Genomic DNA, 19,662 nt, shown 5'->3' with positions numbered 1-19,662 from the left:
GCATTGGATTAACGGTTACGGATCCTGCAGGTTGCTATGGCCACTGATGCACGTGTAATTAGTAACTTGAACATCACATGTATATATATTATATACAAATGCATGTATATATAGCTACGGTATCGGTGAAATATGATGGTTTACGTTACTTTCGCGATCTGGGTCACTTCTGATAGATAGCAGCCGGTCATTGTTATATACTATATATACTAATCCGCAATCTTGACAGATATCCATGTACACAGTTTATAAACACCGCCACACTGGCCTTCCACATTTATTTTCATAAGTAATTTATAATTATATACTTTTGCTATGGGATCAAAAAAGAAAATTCTGTCACATCATCTTTTTCTTTTCTTTGTTGTCCATATTTTTCTTGCACTGTACATGAAAAACTGATGACAATGGCGCGACGACGATGACGATGGCAGTGTAGAGGAGGAGGAGGAGGAGGAGGAGGAGGAGGAGGAGGAGGAGGAGGAGGAGGAGGAGGAGGAGGAGGAGGAGGAGGAGGAGGAGGACGACGACGAGGAGGAGAACAAGAAGGACGAGGAGGACAAGGAGGACGAGGACGAGGAGTTCCATTCAAAAACGTCATCTGGACCGGCCGTAAAACAAAAACAAGATTCCAGCAGGCTCTTGGATTAGCAGGGAAAATTAGCAAACTCAAGCAATCTATTTGGGTTCATATGCTGAATCAACTCACTCACTTTAGAATTAAATCATAACATAGTCACTACGGCCAAACTCAATTGTACAGTTTCCAGACATTAATAGGCCAGGTTAGATTAAACAGCAATTATCACACATTTATTCCCTTGAAACGTATTGTTATGTCCAGTAATAAACTGAGATGTTGATATAAAGAACATCCCTTTCGTGATTTAATCTCAACAAACAAGTACATTGCATAAAAATCATCGGCATTTCATCGACCTTCATGATTTGCTTGTTTTAATAATTTTTGCATTGCCACGTTTTATTTCATATCATATTGAAGATTGATATCTAAAACAAAACTCAATGACATAATTGTAACACATAACATATTTTATTTTTTAAATGAAACCATTTAGTTAAAAATGAAGACTACGCATATACTTAGAAAAAACTGTGTACAGTGGTACGATAATAAGAGTATTGTATGACGTCATGCATAACGCATGTTGTGGGATGATGAGCACAGTCACTTGTAATGGCGTCACTTCAAATGGTTTCCAGCTTGTTCGAGGCAAGAGGAAGTACTGCCAACCTTTTCTTAAACAAGTCTTCCTAAATGACCTACTTCGAAACATATATGCGTCAAATTGTGGAGTTACTTTTCTATCGATACCCACTGGTAGTCCCACACTGGCTGATGACATTGCCTTAATTTCCGTCTCTCCATTTGCTTTGAGTCCAGTACTACTTGGACATTCTCCTTCGATATTTACAAATCGTTAATCCGAATATTTGTAAATTTCGTGCCTAGAGAACCAAATTTCAAATTGCTTATAGGCAAAGCGGCGATTGAGCCTCAACAATCTCAAGTTCATCTTGGCACACTCTGTAGTACATCACTAACGAATACTGAACGAATTGACCGAGCATGTAAAATAGATTAAAGTTTATTGCACTCTTACATTTGGATTTAACAATGGGAATGAGTGCGACCTCACCACACGTATCTCTTGCCCTTGATTCTCTACAGCTGTGAACGCTGGCCCCAGTTGGCAATTCGGACACCAAGTCTATTTGACAGTTTCAAAACTTAAGGAATGAAATCTATTTGTTCAACATTCATGATGTCGTGACAACATTGGCTTCTGAACCTATTCCATGAATCGCGTTCCTTATATTTATATTTTAATTATTATTATTATTTTATCTGTTAATTCATCTAATTCATTTTTTTAAATGCATATTTTCATGTCTTTTACCTGGGAGTTACGTCAGAGAGAGAACAGCCATTTTCGCGGTAAAGTGTCGGACAGTTCTTGGCCCGGTCTTAGTAACTGTCAAAACAACAACACAAACAAAATGTACTTCCAACTGCAACAGTACACTTTTTATGAGTTAAACATTTAGGAGACCGTAACAACATTCGATATTGCATGGACCTTGATTATTGAAAAGGTCACGTAAAGAACAATCAGACGCGGAGAGTACATGTACTCTACCCGTGGTCACGCGGCCCCCTTAACTCCCTCCCCATCCCCTCTTGTTTTCCTATCGTAACTGGTCCCAGGCGATAGTAAATACGCTGTACAGCGGCTATTTCTCACGTGTACATATCAAATTCTTCTGGCGCTTGAAGGTTTACGAATGAAACCACAAAAAGGATTTATTCCTGATGTTGTTACTATTCTGACCAAATACGGCCATCTTGACACTCTTAGGTATCAGATGTTTCCGACAAGATAGGATGGAGCGAATCATTGCGTTGAACATAATTTTCTTTGTGAGAGGATAAGTCGCGACTTGGATTTTAGTCGGTTTAAAACCTATCAATGATAGCTACCTTGCCCTTGACATTCTTAAGGTCGTGTCCACACTTCTGACATACAATCTCCGTTCAGATTTATTTTACCCGTAAACCCAGGACTTCTTACGAAGCGACTACGGTAATCATACCTGGCCGTATATGCCCAGGGCTACTGAGACAACACTCTCAGTGAATCATATTGTAACACCGCCATGCTTGACCGCAGACACCTTTCTGACTTCCAAACAGGTTTTGCTGGTGAGGTACTGCATTGAGCATTGAGTATTTAACGAAACTGAAACACGTTGTTACGTAAGATTCCATTGAAAATGTATACTGTACCCGCAATGGACCCCAGGTTACCTTGCACTTTTACAATCCAAGGACATACCATCTGTGTATTTCACCTATACATTGCCCAATATTAGCAAATCCAATGGCAAAATTTATTTCCCTTCAAAAAAATCCAGAACCATTTCTGGAACTAGCATCATTATAAAAATAAGACAAGTTGTTTATCAATTTGTCTGAAAGGTACTGCTATCAATATTTTACCTGAGTATTGATTATAAATACCAAAAAATCATTGACACGTGTACCTACCCCTCTGAAGTGGTCTGTTGATACATAGGGTAGGTGAGTTTGCAACACTGAAAGTCAAAATCTAAGATGTAGTTTTAAGATTTCAAGCATAGGAGTACCTTTGTACATGACATATGGTTACCATAGAAAAGTATAATTTCGTACCTGCTACCTGTTTTGAGATAGATTTTTTTTAAGTTTCTAGCTATTCTCGCAATGAACGAACCAACAATTTGGTTTATTAGGAAGAGTTGGTAGGCGTTTGTGAATACAAGAGTGTTCCATTTTCAAAAGAAACACAGGTAAAACCATAGCTTATCTCGCAAACACCCTGGTGTTTGTACAAACTATTTCAATAGCAAATAATATTTACTGGAAGTCTGGTCACGAACCTTAAGATCCCTGTAAATGTAAGGCAATTACATAATGTATACCTCATTATCAAGCACGTGACTGCAATTCCTAATAGTACTGTGGACACACTGTGTCATCATTGCCACCGTGACAGTACATGTAATGATACATGTAACACGTAACATTAACTATACACACAAGTTTAAGGGCAACATTATTATGGCATTCATCATTTCACGGTGCTTCTTTATATGGGCAGTGGAGAATTCTTACAGACTATCCTTGGCGGTGATTGGCTCCAGTTTGACAGCTCAACCAGCAAGCGTTAGTTTCTGCTGATGTGTGCAGCTTTTTCTTGTTAAAGCTGTTCGTGTCTTACAAGAGCTGTTGATGTATGATTACATGTTTCTCTGATAAAACTACACATGAACTTACCACCAGTCAGGAAGGAATAAACCAGATTGATAAATACCCTGAGATGGACGAGTAATTCTATACTCGCGTCGCTTATGACGAATGTGTAATCTGTATACAGACTCAGCTAACAAACTCTCAAATTGCTAATTAATCAATACGTTTTAAATGATGTTTTCAATATAGTAAATATCTTGTGACCATTTTCATGTAATATTTATCTCCGTGAAGGGAAAATAAAGATTGATGGTGATCAATCAGAGTTCAGTCTGTGTGTTCAATAAATCCCACCTCCAAGTTCAAGGTGAAAATCCGAGGTCAACGTTCAAATCATTTTATCAAATTTGCTGGGGCCAGTTTCATCAATTCCTTAACTTAAAATATTCCACATAAAAGCATTACAGAATTTAAGTAAGGCCCCTTCAGTAGGATATTTCTTCACATTCTGTAATGATTTAGCTGTGGTAAAATTTCAGCTATAGATTCTGTACGATATAAAAAATCGCTACCTGTAGAATATAACAACATCATTGATTTATCACATACATATTTATTTGAAGAAGTGCTATCACATTTCATGAAAAGAAGAAACCACTTCAGTATATATTACATATTTATTATCATTTACTGACTAAATCCAGTCTGCAATATAAGATATTTACAAAACTCCTGAGTACACAACACACGCCTTACCGCCACACGCCTTACCGCAAATCAATGAGTAATCTTCGGGAGACACAAGTAATCACATCCTACTGCAAATGAGTTAATTTTCGTGATACACAAAGCTATTTACTTAATTAAGTTTTCGTGTTACATAGATGTCTTACTGCGAACCAATCAATTTTCGCGAGACATAAATATTTACTACATGTAATTACTTCATAAAAATAGTTTTCATTTGACAGAAATATTTATGGTTTACTGGAAAATAATTTCTTTGCACGAGACAAATATTTAAGTTCTACTGCGCTCATGACACGCCCACATTCACGCACGCACAAACATCCTGCGAATTAACGGTTTACTGCATGATCGAATTCGAAAAAAAAATCTAAATAATAATATTCACAAAAATTCAATGACTTGTAGGATTATGTACATTTTCAAGGCACTTAACCAGGGAACATTACATACAGTATACACTCACGAAAAATTAATCATGACCAGCATATGAAATGGATTTCATGATAAAATAATGTTCTTTATATTGTACCTTTAATGAATATTTGAATAAATACTATGAATTATGGTAAGATGCCATGTTATCCCCTCTTGCTTATATATGTACTTTTACTTAATGACGACCCATTAGACAATATTATGCACGTTGTTTCAGTTTTTAACCACAGACACGACAGACGTTTCTTAAAAAAAATGTAGGATTGTCCAGTGGTCCATTTACACAGACCATTGATACATGAGGTCCGGGGTCCACGGTCTGTTCCTTAACACATATGGTACGGACCGTTGGTTTAGAAACTTATGCCAAGTCCCCATGATTCATTGCAGCAGTGTTTAGAGTAGTTATCCATAAAACACATACAATATAATTCCTATCATTCAAAGTTCAGTGGCGAGTTGATGTTATAAAACATATGTGATACAGGACGGAGCTTGATTCTACGGCGTATAAGGGAGATGTGTAAAATATAATAAGTATTATAAAATACCTCCACATTGAGCACATTAAAAATTTTGTAACGAAAACGACAATCTATACATTTGGTTTGTTTTGTTTTATTTCACAAAATCACACGAAAGCCGAAACCAATAAAGATTATCGAAACAGATACATTTTATGTATTTCCTGATATCAAATGTCCAATGAGGATAGACATAGGAATGTCCGTGTTACTCTCCAGAAATGAAAATTGACTTTGAATAACTGTTACACTTGCAGTAAGATATTTAGCTCAAATAATAATAACAATAGTGATACAGATTCAGAGGGGAAATCAAACTCTGAGCCTATCTGATTTTTTCACAAACTCCACGTACGTGAATGACGGTTTGATATTATCTAGCGAAGTTTCACTCACCAGAAGTACCAACTAATAAGAGTTATGTCCCTTTATTTTGAATATTGGCACAATACATGTAGCGGGGTTTTTTCCGAATTAAATTATCATTACAAATCTTGATACAATTGCATAACTTCATTGTTTCTGTTTTCATGATTAATTATATCACACATGTTTGACTTTGATCTTAGAAACAATGGGTGGGACGTCAAGTCTAATGATTCAATATAGTGGGGTTTAGTCAAAGTAATTGTATAACAATGTTGTACATTGGTAAGTTAATCCGACGCCGTTTGTTAAAGCAGAACATTTCGTGACCTGACAATTTTTATATTTATTCACCAGAATAACATTTAACATTTTAAATCCAATCTCACAAGACAAATGTCATATATAATATCATATTTTGTCATCAGATTGTTCAAGATTCACGAAAAATTCGCCAGAGTACAATCGCAAAAATGTGTTTACAAACGTTTGATAAATTACAGTACAAACATGTATTAACAAAGGTCTTTGAGCCATCGCTCTATAGACATCACATTAACATAACACAGATGTACACTATCAACTTTTGTTGAGCTGCCTCACAATATTCTCACACACCCATATCGATATATATACATAAATATACAAGTTTTTGATTGTCTACGTTATAAACTGCGTCACAGTTTTCTAAACAAAACGTCTGTACACCTGAGCGAACGATATTCACATGACGTCATGCATGCTGTATGACGTAAATTGCTACACATGTATATGTTACATGACATCATTTTTTAAAAGTTTGATATCATCATTATTTTTCAAAACCTACTGTATGATGACGTCGTTGACGATCATTTTCCAATATCGTTTTGTTCCCCGTAGCATATATACATATTATAAAACTACATTGATGACGTCACTGCGTCGCACATGTAACACGAATTCCTTTTTGGTCGTGCACCTTTCATCGTACATTGTAATATCATGACGTCACATTTGCTCATTACTACATGTATGAGGTCACTTTTTTGCATGATTTCTACCGATAAATTATCATAACACTACATGCACCCCTGAGTCTGGTACATGTTTAACAGGTAAGCATGCTACACACTCTATTTGGTTGAACTATGAACTATGAACTATGAACCAGACGGTAGTAGCATGACGTTATGTCGTCCCGTATAACAATACGTCATTCTGTTAAAACAAGTTGATTGGACATCAAACTGACTCTCGTAACAAGCCATACTTATTTTGATGCGATGACGTCATACTGCATCTCGTAATAAGCCATACCTGTGTTGATGATATGACGCCATTATGTCTCTTGTAACAAGCCATATTTCTTTTGATGCGATGACGTCACTATGGCTCTCGTAATAAACCATACTTATTTTGATAATATTACGTCATACTGCATCTTGTCACTAGCCATACTTATTTTGATGCGATGACGTCATACTGTCTCTTGTAACAAACCAAACTTATTTTGATGCTATGACGTCATACTGTCTCTTGTAACAAGCCATACTTATTTTGATGCTATGACGTCATATTGTCTCTTGTAACAAGCCATACTTATTTTGACGTCACCGTTGATCACTCGTGATATGTGATATCATGACGTCATACACACAACCAACGAATCACGATCCAATTAATAAACCTGTGAAATCCGACCCACTCTGTACTACAGCGTTTATATTGGAAGCGTTATCAACGTATACAGAGGCGTATTGACCGACCTGAAAAGACAAGAAGTACAAGTTACGTTTTGTCCCACTCGATTGTTTAAGAGAAAATGGTGTTTTGCAATAAAGAAGAGTTTTATGTTGAAAACTCTTCCGAACGGCCAGGTAAAAGTTACGAAATAGTCTTTGAATTATAAATATATGTACAGTGTATTAAGTTCAATCTGTGTTTTATTTGACAATTCCCATCTAACGATAAATGTATATATTGTATATATATATATATCATGAAAAATATACAAAAAAGAATCAGAACTAAGTGTCAGGACACTTATATAAATCTGACATATAAATTGTTTTTACTGACCAGCTAAATCGGCCAATAAAAAAATCTGTATAAAATCACACAATTTCAAAATCTTTAAAATTCAACATTTATTTTTAGCGAACAATAATATATTTACAAATAAGATACCTAACACTATTATTTTGTTTACTCCAGAATTATGCCAGATATTAAACATGCATACCTTTAGTTCCAAAAATCCTGTGAAGCTCACTGTAAAAACCCTACTGTTACTTTCTAAACCAGTATAGTGTTTCAATGACCTGAAACAAATGAAACAATTCCATTATACAGTGAAAGTTGTTGTTACAAAAGCTTTAAATGAAAGGAATTATTTTTGGAAATTAATATTTCCCTGTTTTTCCCAGGTATCTATTTGGTGCGATTTCAATACATCTATTGTCAACGAATAATACTGAAACTGATTCCCTTAAAAGTAACATAATCCGCGCGATCGAAATACAAGCATAAATGTGATTATCAAACACAATATCAAATAAGATAAACTTTATCAAATGAAAATGTTCAAACTTACGCAAAATTTTGACATAAACTATCTATGCAGACTTGGGTGTTGATCGTATCTCGTTTTTTCAGACTGTTTCGTCGATTCTTCTTTTTAGCCCTAATATGAAGATTCAGAGAAAACTGGTAAATTCCGTCTGTAGGTGCAGCAAACCGACCACTTCGAGCGTTAAACGTGTCACCTCTATGGAACGCCCCACCTGCAAAAGGCTTATGGAAAAAACATTTGTTTTAAGTTTGTTATTTGAGGGGAAAATTTATGCCAATACGCGGAGTCCTTTTGATCGCTGACATTCGCGTAATTTGCGAAAAGTATCCCCAGTTTACATATCGAAATCTCGAAATTAACCCCCGCGAAAACGAGTCATTCATTCTCTAAGTTCTAAATTCATATGACCATAATTGTTTTTAAAATATTAATAATAGTGAGAAATGATGAAAACAAATCCGAATAGTTCCTTACGTCCTCTGCTGAAGGCCGTAATGAAGTAAGAGTTATTTCCCTTTATTCACTAATCGGACAATGTCTAAATTTTGGTTTATCGACCAGTCAGTACAGAGGATCAAAAATGAAAAATAACGAATTTTACCAAAAACAAACATACTCAAGCTGAAAAATGGAAAAGTTTGGATAGGCTTCAAAATTACAGGTACATGTAGAACGGTTCGCATTGGCAATTGATGGTAAGATGATCGAAAATTATCACTTGATAATCGAACTATGACTACAAGTTGTCTCTGAAATATGTGGTCAATTCATGCTAATGACTGGTCTTCATTTAAAGCACATATATTGGTAAAGTGTTTCTACAGATATATGTTATATATTAAAATGGTACCTGATGAAACGTTTTAAGCTCCATAAATGTTTTCCCCGACACAACAATGTTTCTCCGTAGCCGCATGTGGAAGCCGACGGATATCCGGGGAATATGAGATAAGACTTCCGCTTCGTCCTGTGGAATTCGGATTCTACTTCCGTTTACAACTTCCTGACATGCGCTGCACTGGATTTAGAAAGACAAAACATATATACATATATTAATAAGTTCAAATCTCTTTTACCGAGGTGAGGATACTATTATATTCAAAGTTATAATTAAAAGCAATTCACAATGGTATAAGCGATCAAGGGACTGGACATTATGTAATAAGTGATCTAGGTGGCTGGCCTCCGGGTTATGTCATTAATTATTGTCCGTAGGAACGTGTCAAGCCCATGTACAGTTATTCGGAAATAACTTTCCTTTTGTCTTATCTGTCAATGTTTATCCATGACGTATTGTAGTAATTGTTATATACATGTTGGTACCTATAACGGATCTGTCCTGCGCATGATAACAGTACATATAAAAAAAAACACGTTTCGGGACGAGATTTCATTAGGTACACTATTCTGTCTATAGTTTTTACCTTTTCATTGACCAACTCCTCTGCTCGTTTTTCTGCAGCCTCTGAAAAATATCACGTATTGTTAATTTAAAAAAAAAAAGGCTGATATATTACAGATAATTCAGTCGGACATTTCGCCGACAGGAAGCCATATTTGTACATCTGTTTTGTTTTACTTATTTTGTCTGTAACAATTGAAATGTGAAAACAATTAATTCTCACCATCGAATGTTCTTTTCAAAACGATACAAGCCTATGCATAGGTACATCATTCACATTCATGCTAGAAATGTCTAAAGAAGACATACAAATGTAGATAACTTGCATATTTATTGATTCAATATTCTCTATATAATTATCATCTGATATTTTCTTGTGTAGTTCATAACTAAAATTGACATTTTATTTGCTATTCTTATAATCGTTGTAGCTGATTGAGGATATCGCTGAAATTGATTCAAATAAAACAAGGATTTTCTATAGCTTTATGTCCTAGTGTTGTAGGTCGATACCTATAATAGAGACTATAACCGACTGCTCCTTGAATCTGGTGTAAAAATGTGCTGCAGTAATCGTGCTACCCTTTTATACATAGTTAGGCGATGAAGGAATGCGGTTTTGTTTGACATTGGTTGGTATAATCGTTTCAACAGTGTAGCATATGTTACCCCTGGTTATGGAATTAACAGAAAAATGTGCAAAAGTACACATAAACATATGTTTATTTGTAACAGAGCTATTTCCTGGATAGAGACGTGATTTGTTAGGTTGATTTGTAGATGTAGAACTCATTAATCGGCATTATAGTTCTACGTCTAAAACGCATGCTCATTGGTGAATATATTATAAGTAAGAAAATGAAATTATTGTTTTATTGGTATATTTAATTAAAACAATATGTTTTTAATATAAATCAAAACTCGCTGATAAAAACACTATAATGGTATGATTTTTACACATTTATCAAGATAGCTAGACTTTTTTTACGGAGAAAACAGACATCACACGTGCGTGTTTTAACAAAACATGACGCTTGTTACTCCTACAGAGAAACCGTGTCGGCGTTACTGCATTTACCATGCAGGCTTACTAAACCAGATAACAGACAGTCGGGGTGTCTAAAGGTGTCCGATATTATGTTAAATGCAATGGACTGGATCTGGTCGGGGTAATGTGTTATAACTTGAATATGAGCTACAAGAAATATAGATATACCAATCGCCAAGCTTGTCAAAGAAACGAACACACGGGAACAAAATATTTAAACTATTTTAACAGTCTAATATTTTTTATCGCAAATTCCAATGATTATTCATGAACATATGAAATGAGATGGAATTTTACTTAAAACTTGAAAGATCCCTGCTATGTCTGAACTTGATACAGATATATTTGTAAACACATAAAACGTTCATGGAAGCTAACACTGCAACAGGGCGGAAGAAATGTACTTAGTGCCCCATTACATAATCGTAAGAGGCGACTAAATTTGATATATTTTCCCTTTTTTCCAAATAATACTTTCTTCTTTCTAATGTCGCCCTTGTCACTTTCCAACTTTTGGCCTATTGAGCGTTGCCCCTTTGTTCGGCCCTGCTTTTGATTTTATCCCCTAGACATACCAGAGTCTTCTAAAAATGATTTTTCTACTGATGCTTAAAGCTCAGCATACTTGTATTAGGAATAGGACCACTGGTTCGCCCGTTTTCAGTATAATGTGACCATTTGGAGTGTCCTGCTGGGTGTCTTCGGCCGTACGCTTCAGCGAGGTAGCACTATAAAATCGACATTAGTTCCGTGCTATCAAGAGACAAACAACAGCAGCCTCCACACACACTTATCTTGTTAAGCCAAATACAAGATCGAGATTAAAATTAGAATTAAAAATAATAAACTATCAAAAATAAATCAAGAAACACTGTCTTACTCGATTCTTGAGAAGATTTCGTATGAAACATAAAATAAAATTCGCGAACATATCCATGTGCATTCAGCAAAACTAAGTATTTTTTTAGTATAACTATGGAACCCGTGATACATTACGTTAGTCAATTATTTTTATATATGTTTTCATAATGGTTTAAATTTCTTGTTTTCGTTTCCCTATATTTCTAAAAGATCCATATCTAATCTTTTACAGCAATTGCGAAAAAAATCACACTTGTTTGCCCGAATGGAAGCGCGCGAAAAGTCCTCTGTGGAAAGAAATTTCATGATTTGCTGTAATGGAATACACGACATTTTCCCTTTTACATGTGTATGTTGATTGGGCACGTAAGCCATGCTTTGTTACCGTAATACACCATAACCTTCTATATTTAGAGAGGTATCGATTGTTTACTTACTAAGAAGAAATAGACAAGGTAATTTCTTAATTACTCCATCCTCGGAGACCACACGTGTCGACAGAAGTCTCGTCGGATTGATTTGATGGCCGGTCTGACGGCATGTCCCCGAAATGTTACAGATATCAGAATATTCTTCAGTGTAAATAGTACATTGCGGATCTTTCAGATCGCCAAAGATTTCCAAAGGAGAAGGGAACAGAAATGGCGTGTCGTGGTACGTGTATGTGGGATATGTCGGAACTATCGAGAAGGCAGCAGAAACATATTCTCTTGTGCGTGAATATCAGGTGTTAGATCAAAACCGGAATTAAACAATGGTTTAAGATATATCAAGTGTAATGCAGAAGTTGGTAAACATTCAATACATATCCTATTGTTATCACGCATCGTTACCATGACAACATGTATTGTAAAAGAGAAATTAAACTTTAATTCATGTTCAAGGGAAAAGGTAGGATATTGAATATGTCTCGTCTAACACGCAGTTTGTATTGAGAAACGGAAATGCGTATTAATTCCTAAAATGGATGAAAATGCAAGGAAGAATAGATCAAACACGGAAGATTGGACAATTCTACTTCCTTCCAGTACGGAACTCTGGGCGTCGGTTTTGTTGCTTTTACTTGGGATAGGATTAGTGACAACAAACGGGGTTCTTTTGTGGCTGATAAAGCGGAAAAAAGGGAACAAAGGCAAAAACTTTCCACATCAAAATGGCTGCTAGTCAAGCTACCAGCGATTTGTTACTTGGCCTGTTTATTACCCCAATGGAGGTTGTGCACCACGTGCTACCCCAGGCCGGTATAAATGAGTACATTTGTCTGATCCACCAGGTAACCATATTGTTTTTTCCTCTTGTGTCGACGTCTCATTTGATATTTGTTTCACTGGAACGTTTTCTGAAAGTCGTACATTCATTGCAAGCCAGTACGATTGCATTGAAATCCAAAGTCAAACATATAGTTTATTTCTGTTGGGTGTTTCCATCTCTCCTAGCTATTCTGCCATTCCTCGGGTGGAATCGACTGCACACAGGATCACATTATACCAGCTCATTACAATCCAAATATAGGTACGTATCTTCGGCTCAATGTAGTCGTCTTGAACACCTCAAGTGTTCCTATATAATCCTACTGGTGACGTTTATACTAAGTATGTATGTCGTAATGGCAGTAATGTACTTCCAAGTCGTCGTGGTAGCCAGACGGAAAATCGAACAGACAGCGATGGTTTCGGATTGTGATATGAGACAGGAAGTGAGAATTTTATATATACTATTGTGGTCAGCCTGTTTTTTCGTCGTAAGTTGGTGCCCGTTATTCTCCGTGATATCCGTAGAATGTGTGTACGCACCTACCCCGGACTTCATGTGGGTTTTAACTTTTGTATTTGCGTATAGTAACAATTTCATCAGTCCGATTGTGTATGGCTACGGAGATAGAGCCATTAGGGAATTCGTCTCCAACAAGATTCGTGGGAAAAGAAGCCATGTTACTCCAGTACCACAGCAACAGTCGGAGGCTCTGTCAGTACGCACGGAAAAAACAAAGGTGCATATCACAACATGTGTCGTAATATACGAATAAATAAAATAACGAAACTATTCTTATGTTAAGTTTATATCTAGTGTATATATTGTGTATGGTTTATACCCCTGCCCCCTAAGTTTATATATACTGTATATATTGTGTATGGTTTATACCCCTGCCCCCTAAGTTTATATCTACTGTATATATTGTGTATGGTTTATACCCCTGCCCCCTAAGTTTATTTATACTGTATATGTTGTGTATGGTTTATACCCCTACCCCCTAAGTTTATATCTACTGTATATATTGTGTATGGTTTATACTCCCTGCCCCCTAAGTTTATATCTACTGTATATATTGTGTATGGTTTATACCCCTGCCCCCTAAGTTTATATCTACTGTGTATATTGTGTATGGTTTATACCCCTGCCCCCTAAGTTTATTTATACTGTATATATTGTGTATGGTTTATACCCCTACCCCCTAAGTTTATATCTACTGTATATATTGTGTATGGTTTATACTCCCTGCCCCCTAAGTTTATATCTACTGTATACATTGTGTATGGTTTATACCCCTGCCCCCTAAGTTTATATCTACTGTGTATATTGTGTATGGTTTATACCCCTGCCCCCTAAGTTTATATCTACTGTATATATTGTGTATGGTTTATACTCCCTGCCCCCTATGTTTATATCTACTGTATGTATCGTGTATGGTTTATACCCCCGCCCCCTAAGTTTATATCTACTGTATGTATTGTGTATGGTTTATACCCCCGCCCCCTAAGTTTATATCTACTGTATGTATCGTGTATGGTTTATACCCCCGCCCCCTAAGTTTATATCTACTGTATATATTGTGTATGGTTTATACTCCCTGCCCCCTAAGTTTATATCTACTGTATATATTGTGTATGGTTTATACTCCCTGCCCCCTAAGTTTATATCTACTGTATGTATTGTGTATGGTTTATACCCCTGCCCCCTAAGTTTATATCTACTGTATATATTGTATATGGTTTATACCCCTGCCCCCTAAGTTTATATCTACTGTATATATTGTGTATGGTTTATACTCCCTGCCCCCTATGTTTATATCTACTGTATGTATCGTGTATGGTTTATACCCCCGCCCCCTAAGTTTATATCTACTGTATGTATTGTGTATGGTTTATACCCCCGCCCCCTAAGTTTATATCTACTGTATGTATCGTGTATGGTTTATACCCCCGCCCCCTAAGTTTATATCTACTGTATATATTGTGTATGGTTTATACTCCCTGCCCCCTAAGTTTATATCTACTGTATATATTGTGTATGGTTTATACTCCCTGCCCCCTAAGTTTATATCTACTGTATGTATTGTGTATGGTTTATACCCCTGCCCCCTAAGTTTATATCTACTGTATATATTGTGTATGGTTTATACTCCCTGCCCCCTAAGTTTATATCTACTGTATGTATTGTGTATGGTTTATACTCCCTGCCCCCTAGGTTTATATCTACTGTATGTATTGTGTATGGTTTATACTCCCTGCCCCCTAAGTTTATATCTACTGTATATATTGTGTATGGTTTATACTCCCTGCCCCCTAAGTTTATATCTACTGTATATATTGTGTATGGTTGATACTCTCTGCCCCCTAAGTTTATTTCTACTGTATATATTGTGTATGGTTGATACTCTCTGCCCCCTAAGTTTATTTCTACTGTATATATTGTGTATGGTTTATACTCCCTGCCCCCTAGGTTTATATCTACTGTATATATTGTGTATGGTTTATACCCCCTGCCCCCTAAGTTTATATCTACTGTATATATTGTGTATGGTTTATACTCCCTGCCCCCTAAGTTTATATCTACTGTATATATTGTGTATGGTTTATACTCTCTGCCCCCTAAGTTTATATCTACTGTATATATTGTGTATGGTTTATACTCCCTGCCCCCTAAGTTTATATCTTATATTTAAGTCCGATTTTGTCTAAAAGGCGTGTTTATTTGTATCAATTTACTTTTTCATATTGTTTTATTTTTTTCTCTTTCTAGATAATAACGTGTCCAGACTACACTTTTTAAAATTATATTTGTTCGCGTACGATGACATATATTTTACTGTACCGCCATACCATGCCTTAAATCAATATTTCGGAGTTATCATTCACTGATAACATGAAGTTTTCTCGAGGCATCACATATCAATCATTTCACGTGTTCGTTACCTTACAACCTTTGTAAATCTTTGAAGACTTTGAAAAACATTAATCATAATGAATTCTCCGTAAAATCCACTTCGACACAAGATTCGAGTATTGAAAAGTATAAGATATATAATACTATACGACATGTACACTGTGATATATGCTTATCGGTTATGGACTGATGAAGAGGTGGATATGTGGTGGCATAACCATGAGAAAAAATTAATGACCGCGACAAGGTTGGAGTAAATATCACACCTCATGCCTCTATTACCCTATGTTCACGGAAATGAACGTCATTCATTTGTTAAAACAGATATGAAATTGCTAGTACAAAGTGGAGATTTTATTATTACCTGAGAAGTGTCTTGTAGAAAAACTGAGGCTTTAGTTGACGTGACGTCAGAACGGTTTATATATGACACACCAGATAATGTTTGGATCTAGTGTATTGTTTCGGATAATGTCGTCAATAGGACGCGTCAGTGACACTATAGTCACCAAGCGTGTGAACATTTAGAAGACAGTCTGGACATAGCTTCAACATAGATAAGCAAACCTTGATTGTGACATTTTGACATTAAATGATTAAAAGAAAATGAAATGCATGTACATGTATATATTTGAAGCCGTCGCCTCTTTTCGTAGGTATTTGACCTGATATTTCCTAAAATTAGTGTTATCACAACCACTGATATTGTTATCTGATAGTTATTATATCATTATTATATTCAGAGTGTCGACATGGATATGACAGATTAACACACATGGAGGGAAAGGTTCGTGCCAGATCTAACCGCATACGGCACATTTCACGTGTAAGTGTCCTGCCAACATATATGTATGGACAAACTCAGTGTGTAATGGACGGCATGCTGGCCCTGTAGCAAGACACGTGACTCTCGTAATTGGCATTGCTTGCTTTCCTGCACGTGTTCGATACGGTGTTACCAGGGAGATATAACAGAACATCAATACATGTTACATATTGTCATTAATCAACGTGAATCTTCATCATTATGTGGCAAGTGTGCCTTCATAGGGAAAGTGAAATGTATATACAAACAATTGTAAGTGTTTCAGACTGCAAAACGGACTATTGATAATAAAAATATGTATGTTAACTGTTTTCTTAGATTCTTTTCTTGACATTTTACATTGTATGGAACAAAAGTCAATGTGAAAAGTCAGATTCAAATTCTAAGCCATTACGGGAGCTCTGGATGAAACGAAAAGATGTAAAACTTGGGCGATATACGGATAAGCGTTCCTTATTACAACATCTGGTAATATATGTATTTACAACTCTCCCTTCTTCAGCTTAATACATTTTGACTGCGAATAAAATTAGCATATACGCAGTGAAAAAGGGTTCAGCGGGAATCGGTAACATAATTATGACGTCGTCTATTTGTGACGTTACCGGAACGTCAAAAAGATGGCGCCATTTTCATAGGACTGACCAATGCAATTTTAGAGTTTTCTCCTGTTATCCTATGATCTCTAAACAAAAACCAAACGTCAAGTGAGTATTTTGTCAAAAACTAAACTGAATATTGCAGAAATGGGTGCATATTTAACTTCCCCACGAGGTAAGCTAATAACAAATAGCTGAAGCGTACAGGTCCGATAGAACATTCGACCACGTGACTACTAAATCTGTGTCATTACATGCTGTGCTTGACGACCATAGTTAATCTGAGACGGAAATAGTGGATTGTGAATATCAATTAAATAAAGACGTAAAATGTATTAAGCAAAAATGCTGAGTTGTTTACTTTGATTAACAATACTGGTGTCTTAACGTAGATTCACTGGAACTGTGTTATCTCAGCATCCAAGGTTGCCGTCGTTAACAACGTCGCAACAAACCTTGAATTTAATTTTCTTCGTACTAAATTGGTTTGATTTGTACCTCATTTTGACTTCGTATACGGTAGTATGACCGCATTTGGCAAAGAACATATCCTATTGAGCGCTAACGCGCTAACCATAGGAAATGCTCTTTGCCAACTGCGGACATACTACCGTATACGCTGTCAAAATGAGGTGCAATTCTTAGGTATCGCCTCCTGTCAGATATGCTATACAAAAACTTGAAGACACGATAAAAAAAGGGTTATCAGTCATTATTTCACAATACTAGTATGGATTATGAAAACCACAACCCAGTGTGACTTTGATACTTGTATAACCATGACTGCGTTCTGTTCTAGTCAGATCTAAGAAACTCTTCAGCAAATGACTTAACGCCCAAAGGATCTACTGTCGATCGACGACTTGTAATTACAGAGAGTGGTGGTAATAAGCTAATCACCATCTACTGTGCTGCTGATCTCATACTTCTGTTCTTATTCGACCTTCTTCTGATCAGGTTAATGTCTGAGTGTTACTTTCCTTACTCCATATTTCTGACACGGGTGCCTATGGTTAATGATTTACTATCTATAGCTCTAAGATAAGATGTCTCCTACCGTTTTACTGGTGAAGTAATCACGAGAAGCCCGCCTGGCCTGACATGTATGACATTCAACTTTTCGTAACTTTTAATACATGTTATATAGCGTGGCTGCTTACTGTACAAAGTTCAGCTTGGGAAAGCCTTACCTTATTATCTTTTAAGAATCTCTTAGGCTTTACTTTGGTTTGCGTATTGCAGTGTTTGAATAAGTCGTAAATGGCTGGGCATAATTGAGAAGAATATTTTATGGTGCACTTTATATGTTGTAAGATGTTTAACACTTTAATAAACAATTGGACTTGAATTGAAATATCCTAATTTTATATCCATACGTCCGTGCTTACGTGTGTATTGTATTGTATTGTATTGTATTGTATTGTATTGTATTGTATTGTATTGTATTGTGTATTGTATTGTATTGTATTGTGTATTGTATTGTATTGTGTTGTGTATTGTATTGATATATCTATTGGAATTATGAAAATAGCTCATTCATATACATATACTGTATCATATTACGGGGTCTCCGGCCCTAACACGTGGGTTTTCATCGGGTATTCCGTTTTCCTCCCACAATAAGAGCCCTAGCACGCTTCTAGGAGGTCAACAAGCATGGTTAGTATAAACTGATTTTACTTGTTTCGCATTTTTTTCAAAATAGATAAAGTGTACATTTTATCATATGATTTTTGTTTTTGCGTTAAACAGTAATTTGTTAATGTGTTTGCTAAGTTTACTCATTATAAGAAAAATGAAATTTGTTCATTTCGTTTGTTTATTTACTTGCTTCCTGTTATGTTATCCTATATACTCACGGATGTTACAAAAAAAGGTACTTCATAGTCCTGTAGTGAACAGTTTTGCCAGATAAAAACTACTCCTCGCGCTCTGACGTATCCACTGACGCATTAACTGACCACCCACATAACCTACCTTTATCTTCCCATTGGTATCTTTATCAATCCAGATTTTTCTTTCCCTCCCTAACGGCCGTTAGTACTGAATGGGTCGTTACTAAAACACTTACGCCGACGGAAACAGCAGGGCGAACTGGCACTTATCTGTTTATTAGGTATAATAACTATTTGTTTAAGACTCACAAATAATATTTTACATATGATAAGAATGGAACAACATGGTTGGGATTGTTATTGTGTACCGCGCACATGTACAACACCTGTCCATAGATGAATGCGGTAATTAGTACATGTAACAATCGGTACGAATTTTGGCCAATAGTCTTGTTTCAAGTTAATAATATACAGATATATGGACTTTAAAGACGCCGATATATTTATTTATCCATTTTGAAAATCATCCAACGATGCATAATTG

The 19,662-nt window shown here is 36.0% G+C and overlaps 1 protein-coding gene across 1 annotated transcript in view; it reads right to left on the bottom strand.

Annotated features, from left to right (window-relative positions):
* Nucleotides 1-4,351: 4,351 nt before the first annotated feature.
* Nucleotides 4,352-19,662, bottom strand: part of LOC117345002 (adipolin-like) — a 66,767-nt gene continuing 51,456 nt past the window's right edge. The window contains exons 4-8 of the mRNA XM_033907918.1: nt 9,808-9,848; nt 9,234-9,401; nt 8,405-8,604; nt 8,054-8,132; nt 4,352-7,577 (exon numbers count right to left, since the gene is read on the bottom strand). Of these exons, the coding sequence (XP_033763809.1) occupies nt 7,479-7,577; nt 8,054-8,132; nt 8,405-8,604; nt 9,234-9,401; nt 9,808-9,848 (587 nt within the window). The 3' untranslated portion in view covers nt 4,352-7,478. The remainder of the gene's footprint in view (nt 7,578-8,053; nt 8,133-8,404; nt 8,605-9,233; nt 9,402-9,807; nt 9,849-19,662) is intronic.

This window comes from Pecten maximus, chromosome 16 (genome assembly GCF_902652985.1).
Source record: "Pecten maximus chromosome 16, xPecMax1.1, whole genome shotgun sequence".
NCBI classification, from domain to species: Eukaryota; Metazoa; Mollusca; class Bivalvia; order Pectinida; family Pectinidae; genus Pecten; species Pecten maximus.
The sequence above is the reverse complement of the archived record's forward strand: the minus strand, read 5'-3'. Positions and strand labels throughout refer to the sequence as shown.